This window comes from Mesoplodon mirus (genome assembly GCF_964341445.2).
Source record: "Mesoplodon mirus genome assembly, chromosome: 13".
Lineage (NCBI taxonomy): Eukaryota > Metazoa > Chordata > Mammalia > Artiodactyla > Ziphiidae > Mesoplodon > Mesoplodon mirus.
In genome coordinates this window covers 17,690,245-17,702,458 of record NC_138989.1, presented here as the reverse complement: position 1 = coordinate 17,702,458, position 12,214 = coordinate 17,690,245, and the positions used below count along the sequence as shown (strand labels likewise).

Below are 12,214 nucleotides of genomic sequence, written 5' to 3'. Positions count from 1 at the left end.
CCAACCCAAAGAAAATGGGGCAGGCTGTTAGGCAGCCAGCGCCTTCGATCCCCACTACAGTGACTCAGGCAGAGCTCCCGGGTGTGGGTGTGGGACCAGGGAGGAAATTTTCTCCCGACACAGAGCTAATTCTGTCCCAGCGCTGGCAGCCAGGGCTGTGGCTGGAACAGCTGCTGCTGTGTGGTTTCGAGATTCCTGAGTCTCTCAGGGCTAGGGATCCAGGGATGGTAACCCCTGAGTATCTCTTGGAGCTGGCTGTGGGGCTGGGAGGCCCCCTCTCTCTGCCCTGAAGGATGAGGGACTGGTGGATGGGACCAGCCAGGGGACTGTGGCAGAGGCCAAGGTATCAGGACCAAAGCTGGCTGGCAGGGCCTGGGGGTGGGGGGGACACCGCCGAGGAGGGACATTTTGACCGGGAGAGTGATGCCTGGAAGGCCCCATTACGTTTCACCTGCTGGCTGAGGCTGTGATCTTGGACAAGTAGAAATAGCCAAGGTTTGGGGGTCAGAGAGTCCTTGGTTCAAACCCTGGGCTGATGCTTAAAGGCTGTGTGAGCTGGGGTAAGTCACTTCACCTCTCTGAGTGAGGCTACATTTGCAAATCTATGCCACAAGGGGAGGGTGGAGTGGTGAGGCCTAAGGTATGTCAGGCACCAGGCCGGCTTCTAGGATCTGGGATACATCACGTGCAAGACAGGCTAAGGCCCTCTTCTCTGAGGCTTAGGGAGGGTCAGTCCCTCTCCTGGACCTCCGTTTCCCCGGCTACAAAACAATGCCCTCTGAGGGGCCTCCCAGCTCCTGAGAGCCTGTTGGAGGCTCCGAAAGCTGGAGGAGAGGCATCCGGGGCCGCCCGGCCCAGACTGTCAGGGTGGGCCATGGGGGAGGTGGGAGACGCGGACAGGAGCCAGGGCAAACATGGGGGGAAGAGTTTCCAGTTTCCCCGATGGGGTCCCACGCCCACGGGCCCTGATAAAGCCCCTGCACTCGGCCTGGGGCCTGCAGCCAGGAGACGGTTAGCCATAGGCTGGAGAGGCGGCTGCCGGAAGGCAGCAGGCTGGGAGACAGGGTGGCAGCCTGCGGTGTAGCCCGCTAGGCACATAGGTGAGTGATGCCGGAAGGTGAGGGGTGGCTTGGCCTCTCAGGGGGGAGGATGGGGAGAGAGGGAGGGAACAGGGAGACAAAGAGAAGACAGGGAGACTGCACAGAGAAGTGAGAGGCAGGGCGGGACACAGAGACAGGGACACACAGAGAATACAAGACGAGACAAAGGGGGAGAGACCAAGATAGAGGCTGACAACAGAGAAGCAAGCAGGGAGAGACCAGACCCGGACAGAAAGGGAGCGAGTCCTTTGCACACTCTGGCAGAGGGGCGTGGCAACGACACGGAGAGGAAGCTGAAAGCCACATCTGCCACCCAGATGGCTCTCAGCCCTGCTGTCCCCTGAGTCCAGGGGACATAGGCCAGCAGGTGGCAGCTGGAGGAGGTGGGGCCCTGGATTCCTAAGGACCCATGTTCAAATCCCTGCACTGCCACTAACCAGGTGTGTGACTGCAGGCAGATGACCCTTCTCCCACTGAAGCCTGGCCTCAGACATCCCCTCAGTAAATCAGGACTGATGACAGTGACCCTGCAGGGTTAGGGGGAGGTCCAGGTGGGAAGAGCCGTGCTCACGGCACCCTGGCCTCCTCTCCAGGGCCAGGGGCCAGCGGTCTCCACACATCCTTGAAGAATGGATGAATGAATGAGCCCCCCTCCAAAGGGCTTTTCCTGCAGCACCTGGGATGTGACATGTTCCCCTTAGGGCCATTACCTAGAGGCAGGGGGGCTTGGGGGAAACCCAGGGGAGCCTCGTCTTGCCCCACCTGGAAAATGCACACCCTGACCTCCTGGGGACTCTTGGGAGGTTCCACTGGGGCAATGACTAGAGGATTCTGGAATGTCCCGAGGAGGGAAGGCAGTGGACAAGGAAGGAGAGTGGGTCTGGCAGTTCATCAGGCTCTGAGCTTCCTCCTGTCTGGAATGACAACTTGGCCTATCTTGCTTACCTGAGCTATCTGTGTGACCTTGGGCACTTAACCTCTCTGGCACAATTTCCTCTTCTGTAATCGTGCTTAGAACCGTGCCTGGAATTTGGTGAGGGCTCTATACATGTTTGCTTAATAAAAACTAAGCAAAGAACATCTGCCTGAGGTTTCTGCTCTCTGTGGTGGGAGGAACCAGATGTGGCCTTGAGCTTTCCCACCCCTCCCCCAGCAAAGGTCTGTCTGCCCTGGCCAGGTGGGCAGGGCAGGACCATCTGTGCAGTGTCTTCTGCCTGGTCCATCTGGTCTCCGGCAGGAGGAATCGGGCCTTGGCCACCGCACAGTCACCTCTGACTGGGTTGATGCTGTTCCTTTTGTGGGCTCGTCCAAGTTCATTCCCAGCCTGATGGAGGAGGCTGGCAGGGCGGGGCTCTCAAGGCCCCGGGCAGGGACAAGGCTGCTTGTTTGGTCCTTCCCCTGCCCAATGTGGCTTTATGAGGGATTCAGTGACCCAGGCATGGGCTGGTCACTACCCAAGCCTGAACCCCGGGCAGGAATTTGGGGTGTGTGTTTGTTGGCTTTGGGTTTTTCTAGACCTCAGGAGGGGAGGGAAGGCTGACATAATGACACCCCTCCACCCATCCCCATCTGCCTCAGAGGCCTCCGAAGCCCCCGCCCTTGTCTTATTTTCATTAGTCTCTGCATTCATTTCCTTTTTCCCCTTTTCCTTCTCCCTCTCCCTCCCACCCCCGCTCCCAAGGAGCCATTCTAATCTGTTCAGTGTGTATCTCGTTATTTGGCCCTGTTCTTGCAAAACGTGTGTTACTGTGTTGCTGCTTTTGGATGCTTGTTTTCAGTGTACTTATGTGCGATTTGGGTAGGTGGTTTTAAATTGCTGTGTTCTTTTGCTGTGTGTACATTTGCTAATCTGTTGCTTCTAACAGCTGCGTAGCTTTTTGCCTCTCCCACACTGGACGTAAGCAGCTTCCAGCTTCCAGCCGTCAGCAGATGCCCCTGCGCTTCCCGAGACCCCTGGATCTTTGACTGTTTGGGGGCACACAGCCTCCCGGTAGGCTCTCGCTACTGACAGCCCGCACCTGTGGCTCTTTGTCTGAGGACTGCCCTCAGGTGCTGGGAGGGCCTGGGACTGCGCCCCTCCTAGGACTGGATGGAGGGATATAAATAGCCTCCTGGAATTCAACCTCCATTGTTCCCTGGCCCCGGCATGAACCAAGCCACCTTCCCGGGGATTTTGCCTGGCATTGCCCCCTTGTCGGACCTCCTCCCTTTCCTAATCCTTAATAATCACCTTTGCAGGAAGGCTCACGTGAGGTTTGCTTCTGGAGAACCAAAGCTAAGGCATGCCCCTCCAAACACCGCACATGGGCTGGGGGGCACACAGGGGTTCATGGCTACCTGCAGCAAGGCATGAAGCCTGTGCCAACCCCAGGGGATCTCCATCCCAGCTTTCTAGAACCTTTCCACAGTTCTCATTCGCATGTCTTTGATGATCAGTTTGTCTAATACCTCAGTTTGGAGGTTTCCCTCCTGTAAATTACCTGTTTATATCATTAGCCCATTTTTCGCTTGGGGTTGCTGTCTTTTCGGATTTGCAGGAAGGAATTCCCTGTACATTACAGATGGCAATCCCAGTACAGAGGGAGCGATCTGGAGGAACAGCAAATAACAATGTTAAGTTCTAACAATAATGACAACTATGTAGGTGTTGTGGGCTGAATTGTATCCCCTCCCCCAAATTCATATGCTGACGTCCTAAATCCCTGTACTTTGGGAATGTGACTGTATTTGGAGACAGGGTTTTTAAGTGGTGATTAGGGAAAAGTGAGGTCATTAGAGTGGGCCCTAACCCAATCTGCCTGATGTCCTTATATGAAGAGGTGATTAGGACACGCACAGCACACAGGGAAGACCATGTGAGGACACAGCAATATCCTGAGGACCCACTTGGTGCCCACATTCTGCTCTGACCTGAGATATGGAGCCTGAATAAGACCCAGTCCTCCCCCTCAGGTAGCTTGCAATCTAGTCAGATGGGTGAAGCCAGTAATAATCATATAAATACTGCATGCCCCGCAGTGGGGAGCAGGGTGCCGGCGGAGCCAGAACGGAGGGTGTATTAGTGTCCTAGGGCTGCTGTAACAAATTACTGCACACCGGGTGGCTTAAAACGGTAGAAAAGTATATTCTCTTGTGGTTCTGGAGGCCAGAAGTCTGAAAACAAGCCATCGCAGGCTGTGCTGCTCCCTCTGAAGGCTCTAGGGGAGGACCCTTCCTTGTGTCTTCCAGCTTCTGGGGCTCTGGGTGCTCCTTGGCTTGTGGCTGCATCCCTCCAGGCCCCACCTCCCTCTTCACATGGCCTTCTCTGTTTCTGTGTCAAACCTCCTTCTGTCATTTCCTCTTATAGGGACACTTGTCATTGGATTTAGAGTCCACCTTAATCCAAGATGATCTCATCTTGAGATCCTTATGTTAATTACATCTGCAAAGACCCATTTTTCCAAATAAGGTCACATTTGCAGGTTCTGGTGGACGTATCTTTTTTTTTTTTTTTTTTTTTTTGAGGGAGGACATTTAACCCACTGCAGAGGGTGGAGGGAGGGCTGCCAAGGGAAAAACGGCTGGAGAGGATCCTGGTTTTCAGAGATGAGTTTGAATTTGTAGAGGAAATTTAAAAGGGAATAGAAACTCTTACTCTCTGAAAAAAAGAGTGATTTTGATTTTTGGCAGATGCCACGTAGCAAATGTGTTGCTTCACTTCGGGAAGCTTTGTCTCTCCACAAAGTGGAGCTCTCAGACCTCCCAGGGCCTTGACTCACACTGGGTCTTTCTCCATCATCCTCACCAAGCATGGGACAAGCTGAAGGGCCTTAATGCGTGCTCCCAGCAGTCCTGAGAAGTAAGCAGGGCAGGGGTTATTATCATTCCCATTTTGCAGATGGCACAACCGAGGCTCAGAGATGGGGAAGCAACTTGCTCTGGTGTCATAGCGGGTCTCCCGCCTCCCCTACCACCTCCTCCCTGGCATCCCCTTCTGGGGACCTATGGGAACTGTCCCAAAGAAGACTGCCAAGACGGGCTCGGGGAGTCTGTCTCAGGAGACTCAGAGCAGACCAGCTCTATGCCCCGGTTCCAAATGGGTGTAAGTTTGGGATCACAGGAAGAATCTGGGAGCCGAGCCAGGACAGCTCACCTGTCCCCTGGGCTCCCTGGGGAGCCGAGGGCAGAAAGAAGGACAGTCTGGCTACAGGCTCACTTGCCTTCCTGGGCTGTGATGGACAATGTCAGCTTTGGCAAAGGATTCCCATCTGTACCCCAGACCTCAGCCAGATTGTCCTGAAAACTGGGGAACATGGGTTCCTTGAGGGGCTAAAAAAGGGGAGCAAAGAGGAGGTTTCCCAGGAGGGTGGAGCTGGGGACCCTGGGGCATCAGCAAGGGTGTGAACAGACATGGAAAGGTGTGCTCCACTTCCTGGAAAGCAAGATGGTTAAGAGCAGGGCGCAGAGTCACAGCAACCTGGGTGTGAACTGGCTGCTAGCTGACTCTGTGCCTTAGCCTTACTTCCTCACCTTTACGGTGGGAGTAATAGCAGTACTGCTGCTGGGGTTTGTTGGGGATGTGTGAGTGAATGTCATTAAGAAGCTGGGTGCAGTGTTTGGGCTAGAGTGTGCCCCGATTTATCTATCACAAGGAACTAACCAACATAAAGTATAGCTAGATGTAGACATCAGAGCCAACCAACGCAGAAATTGCAGACCAGCAGGATGAATGGGCTTGCTGCCTCTGACCTGCAGATGTGACTCTGAGCTTCCTTATGGCCACATCAAAAAGGGAAACGTGATCCTTTGTAGAATTTTGTTTATTCAGGTTGAGGAAGCAGTCTAGTTCCTCAGAGGAAATAATGTTTTCCCTTACCTTGAATTCTCCGGGGCATTTCTCACTGGGCAGGGAACTTCCTAAAGGGCATCTTGAGAGAGGCAGTGGGTAGCATCATTGTCCAGGACTAATACAACATCACAGATGTGATTTCCCTGTGGTAGCTGCTTGTAGGGACCTTGAAGGCAAGGCAAAGGGAAACCGGGGAAGGCAGCTCCATGGGAGGATCAAGAATGTGATGAAGGTCTGGGATCTCAGGGTTCAAAGCTAAGGCTTAGAGAGCTCAGAGAGGTGGGATTGGGACTCCTAATCTCTCAGGGAAGCAGGGGGAACCCAAGAGACTTTTCACTTGGGATCCTTGGAAGTCAGGCTCTGGAGTCAGATTTCCCAGCTGTGTGGCTTCGGGCAAGTTGCTTCACCTCTCTGAACCTCAGTTTTCTTACCTGCAAGCTGATGTATCCTTGTAAGGCTATTGCAGAGCACAATAGCATATAGGGAGTGCTCAAGTAAATGTTAGCCATACACATATTATGTATGCAATGTTAGTATACACATAACGTATACTAACATTATGTATACAATGTTAGTATACACATATTATGTATGTATACTTATACTTATACCTTTTTAAAAAATTTTTTTTGCGGTTCGCGGGCCTCTTACTGTTGTGGCCTCTCCCATTGCGGAACACAGGCTCCGGACGCGCAGGCTCAGCAGCCATGGCTCACGGGCCCAGGCGCTCCGCGGCATGTGGGATCTTCCCGGACCCGGCACGAACCCGCGTCCCCTGCATCGGCAGGCGGACTCTCAACCACTGCGCCACCAGGGAAGCCCTACTTATACCCTTTTTTCCTAAGCTTCCTGGTTACAGAGGGTTTAAGGAATCTGAACAATGAGAATCTTACAGCTCTTTACAATTGGCAAAGGAGTCATTGTCATTTCTTATGACCCTTCCAACAGCAATGAGGGAAGGGTTCTTACCCCACTGGAGAGATGAGGAGACTGGAGCTTAGAGAAGCAAATTCTTGCCTGTATCGCCCTTGACCTGCCCTTGAATCCAGAGCTGGGGAGACAAGTGGGCAAGGTGCACAGGTCCTCTGGCCTTCCTGGCCCCTCCCACCATTTTAGAATGGCAAAGGCCATTTTAGAAGGGAGTTAAGAGTAGAAGACTGAGGGGGAAAAATGATGATAATAATAACAACAGTAACAATGACAGTAAAAACATAGTGCTTACCCCATAAGAGACCCTTTTCTCAGTACTTTGCATGTGACATTTAATCCTCTCAACCATTTGAACTATTACGATCATACCCATTTTATAGATAAGACAACTGAGGCACAGAGAAGACACCTGAGTGGCTCAAGGTCACAGGGAGTTCATGAAGGAGGAGGATTTGGACTCTGGTAGCTAGGCTGGGCCCCAGGGTCTGTGTCCTTGACGGCTCTGCTGTACTGCCCAGGCAGTACAGGAGGCAGTACAGGATGGGAGGGATGTACGTTGGGATAGAGCAGAGGTCGAGACTGAGGGCAAACCTGTGGCTGGCGCCCCCCTGCAGGGAGATCCCAGGGGCTCAGACGCGGGGGGTAGTGGAGGGGAAGGGCACACAACTATGGGGGACACTGACATTCCTGGGGGGATGAGGGGTGAGGAGTAGTCTGGACAGACATGCCGGGGGATGTCAGCACCACCCTGTGCAGGCCCAGCCTGGCCTCCACCCTGCTCAAAGATGAAAAGACCTGTGACCTCTGACCCCGAGCTGCTTCCAGCCCAGCGGGAGAGCCAGACGTGACGTCGCATTTCTGCAGCTGCTTCAGTGCCAATTGCTGGGTCCTGAGACCCTGCCACTCTCCGCCCTCCTCTGGGGGCTCAGACACCGCCCCCCGCCCGCTAATGAGGGGGGATGCGGGGGCGGGGGAGACAGCCTGGCATGCTCTCCCTCCTCCCTCCTTCCCGTCTTAACTCACAAGTGTCCTTTAAAACTCAGCCCATAGCCCACCTGCCACAGGAAGCCTCCGATGCCCAGGTTAGGGGATGCCCTTCCGCGGGGCTCCCTGGGGGCAGCCTGGCCTTGCTCAGGACACAGCACCACCTCTGTCTTGTCCCTTGTGACTGACCATGAGCCCCTGTGGGAAGGCACCCTGGGAAGCCACGGCCTCGTCCTTGGATCCTGCACAGCCCGGAACAGGGAACGTGGACATGCTCATTCCTTCCTCGAGGACACACTCGGTGGCTGTCATGAGATCACGATTTCGCAGCGTGGAGTGGCGGGCAAGATCCCACATTCTGCAGACCTGGTTCAAATCCAGGCTCTCCCACCCCCTGCCCAAGAAGACCCTTGGGCAAGGGTCTTCATCTCCTTCAGCCTCGCTGTGGCCCCTCCTGGGTCAAAGTGAGACCAGCTGAATCACATGCTCAGCACATACATTGTTATCGTGAACACCTGTCACGTTTCCCCCAGTTGTGGGAGTCGGGGGAGGGGGCAGCTGCTGCCTCCCCGTCTTCTCTCCGCATCCCACAGGAAGTCCTTGGGGACCCCTGGTTGGACACCTCTGGATGCTTCTCCCAGGCTGCAGAGTGGGATGATGCCCACTCCTTTGAGCCCAGAGTCCTCAATGGAAATTTCCAAGTGGCTTTTATTTAATAAAAAGCACAAGATGACTTTTATGCAATAAAATACAACCTCAAGCCCATCAAGCAGCAATGATGAATTTATATGGAGAAGGGTTGGACTTATTTATAATGAAGTGTCGATTGCCAGTCTCGCCAGGCTGAAACATCTGGTTTAGAGCCCATTTGTCAGATGGGGAAAACATGGGTGGTGGAAAGTGCATGGGCTCTGGGTTGTCAGCACCCTGGGTTCGAATTCCAGCTCAGAATTCAGCTGTTTACCCTTGGGTTGCAATGTAATCACTAATATTTATCGAGTGTGCCAGCACGGAGCCAAATGCTCCAAATTCCTGATTGCCTGTAATTCTTACATCCTTTCTGTGAAGTAGTGAGTATTCCCATTTTACTGATGAGGAAACTGAGGCTCAGAGAGGAGAAATCATGTGTCCAAAGCCACAGAGCTGGCAGGTGGCCAAGGCTGGGTGTGAACGATGCATGAGACCACCTCCTCCAAGACCTCCCAAGCTTGCGAACTCTCCAATCTTTGTTTCTTCTTCCATAAATTGGGAAAATACCCAACAAGGTTGTTATGGGGATTGTATGAAGTACCAGTTCAGCTGTCTGGCATACAGTAGATGCTCAGGGAATGTATTTGTGTCTGTCTCATTGGACCGTTGTGACACCAGGGCCCAATTCTTGGTACCAGAGGGCCCAGAGGATGCCCGGTGAGAAGGATGCTTCTCTCTAGCCTCAGTTTCCGCAGCTCCAAACCAAGAGTAGTATCACCTGCCTGGAAGACCCTCTGGGAGGATTTAATGTGATGAGGGAATTATAGTTCCTGGCACATAGTAGGTGCTCTGGGCAGTTCCCCTTCTTGTCTCCTATGTCCCCAACACTGCCTGAAATGGTGTTTTCTGGGTCCTGCCCTGGCACTGGATTTGTATTGAGCCATCCATACTCTCTCCCCTGCACCATCCCCTGCACCCACCCCTGAATCGGGTTCTCATCTCTGGATGTGCTGGGATGGGGGGTCGGTGGAGATGGGGGTTGGGATGAAGGATTCAGCTGTTGATCTGGGTTCAGGGGTTCCCAGCTGGGTAACCTCGGGCGCATCACTTAGCTTCTCTGAGCCTCTGCTTCCTCCTCTGGAAAGTGGGAGTAACAGCGATATATTCAACCTCTGGCTCTGGGTCCACCCAAACCTCTGGTTCTGAGATCCAGAGCCAACTGCTGTTCCTCATTCTTCCCTGCAGGTGTTTCCAGCTGTGTTTGGGGACTGATTGGCCAAGGACCCATATTGGAGAGCTTTGGGCATCGTAACAGTGAACGGTAAGGGACACGGGATCTGAACTCATCTCTCCAAAGGGCATCAGTGGGGGACGAGGATGAGGTGGGTGAACTGTCAGTGCAGCTGTCCCTGGGTTTTGGAAATATGGTCAGAACCAAATATGGTCAGAACCAAAATATGGTCAGAACAGCACTACGCACCTCTCCTTTATTGCGCTTAGCATTGTTGCGATTTTTCCATGATTTGAGGAGCTTTTTTCATGAATATTTGTCTTCCACTAGACTGTAAGGGAAAGGGGAAGGTCCCAGAGAGGCAGCAAAAACATGGTGGTCCAGAGGGACCATAGACTCTGAAGCTGGGGCCTGACTCCTGGCTCTGCCTCTTCCCAGCTGTATGACTTTGGGCACGTGACTTAAGCTCTCTGTGCCTCAGTTTCCTCATCTGTAAAATGGGGTTTGTAACAACCTCATTGAGTTATTCTGAGGATGAGAAGAGTTTACATACCTCAACCCTTTAGAATAGTACCCGATATATAGGAGGTGCCTGAGAGGTGTTAGTCAAGTAAATAAAGTAGCAAAGCCACCCAGTTGGCCTCGCTCACAGCCCGGGAGGACACTGTCAGTCGTGCTGGCAGTGGTCCACCTCTTAAAGCCAGTTCTCATCAAAGTTCCCCTAATGACCACTGCCTCCACTTGCAGAGAATGGAGGATGAGGATTACAACACCTCCCTCACCTATGAGTATGTGTACTCTGATGATTTCGACCCCATCGTGGTTTTCGAGGAGTTATCTCCCCTGGAAGGCAGGGTGGTCAGGATCTTCCTGGTGGTCGTCTACAGCATCATCTGTTTCCTCGGGATCCTGGGCAATGGCTTGGTGATCATCATTGCCACCTGCAAGATGAAGAAGACGGTGAACACCGTCTGGTTCCTCAATCTGGCCATTGCGGATTTCCTGTTCAATGTCTTCCTCCCAATCCACATCACCTATGCCGCCATGGACTACCACTGGGTGTTCGGGACAGCCATGTGCAAGGTCAGCAGCTTCCTGCTCATGCACAACATGTACACCAGCGTCTTCCTGCTCACGGTCATCAGCTCCGACCGCTGCATCTCCGTGCTCCTCCCCGTCTGGTCCCAGAACCACCGCAGCGTCCGGCTGGCTTACATGGCCTGCGTGGTCATCTGGGTCCTGGCTTTCTTCTTGAGTTCCCCATCCCTCGTCTTCCGGGACACAGCCCGTCTGCACGGGAAAATATCCTGCTTTAACAACTTCAGCCTGTCTGCCACCAGCTCTTCCTCGTGGCCCACTCATCCCCAAATGGACCCTGTGGGCTTTGGCCGGCATATGGCGGTGACCGTCACCCGCTTCCTCTGTGGCTTCCTGATCCCGGTGCTCATCATCACCGCCTGCTACTTCACCATTGTCTGCAAGCTGCGGCGCAACCGCCTGGCCAAGACCAAGAAGCCCTTCAAGATCATCGTGACCATCATTAGCACCTTCTTCCTCTGCTGGTGTCCCTACCACACGCTGTACCTTCTGGAGCTCCATCACAGCGCCATGCCTGGCTCCGTCTTCAGCCTGGGTGTGCCCCTGGCCACTGCCATCGCCATTGCCAACAGCTGCATGAATCCCATTCTGTACGTCTTCGTGGGTCAGGACTTCAAGAAGTTCAAGGTGGCCCTCTTCTCCCGTCTGGTCAATGCTCTGAGTGAGGACACAGGCCACTCCTCCTATCCCAGCCACAGAAGTTTCACCAAGATGTCATCCATGAACGAGAGGGAGACCAGCATGCTCTGAGCCTCACCTGGAACACGCCCCCGTGGATACTCCCAACCTTGGAGGCTCAAAGCTACGCCTTCTCAAGACCACGGCAAGAACACCTTGGGCACCCACAGATGCCCGCTGTATTTTGCATGGGGCTGAACTGTTTGGAACTGGGAATCCAGGGCTCAGAACTCCTTTCTTCCAGGGGCACGGCGGACAGAGCATGCTACGGTGCTCAGCCTTGGACCAGCATCCCGTGCATCCTGGGAGACCAGCCTTGACTGATGCAAAGCAAAAAAGGGAGAATTCTCAAAAGCACTGCCATGAACTGGGATGGGCATAAGACAGAGGGATCAGTTACCTACCTGAGTGCTTCTCAGGAATGACACAAACGCTTTTCAAGGTGCATTCCTGGTGTGAGCAGAGGAGGTCAGAGCAAACCCAGTGTGATGTAGGTCACGCCTTGCTCATATCCCTCTGTCAATAGCTGGCCAGAAATCCTGCCACTCAAGCCATTCCTCTGGGTTAGGGTGTGTGGAAATGCACACACCTTCTCCAGGTTCCCTGGGAAGAGAAGGTGACATATGAGCACAGGAACTCCCAGGACCATGCATTTGACTTTCAGATCAGCTGAAA

At 53.6% G+C, this 12,214-nt stretch overlaps 1 protein-coding gene across 5 annotated transcripts in view; it reads left to right on the top strand.

Annotated features, from left to right (window-relative positions):
• Positions 1-11,968, top strand: part of CMKLR1 (chemerin chemokine-like receptor 1) — a 38,084-nt gene extending 26,116 nt beyond the window's left edge. For all 5 annotated transcript variants that reach the window (XM_082640375.1, XM_082640379.1, XM_082640377.1 and 2 more), the window contains exons 2-3: positions 9,778-9,853; positions 10,511-11,968. In XM_082640375.1, coding sequence (XP_082496501.1) covers positions 10,514-11,611 — 1,098 coding nt within the window. In that variant the 5' untranslated portion in view covers positions 9,778-9,853; positions 10,511-10,513 and the 3' untranslated portion in view covers positions 11,612-11,968. The remainder of the gene's footprint in view (positions 1-9,777; positions 9,854-10,510) is intronic.
• The last annotated feature ends 246 nt before the right edge of the window (positions 11,969-12,214 follow it).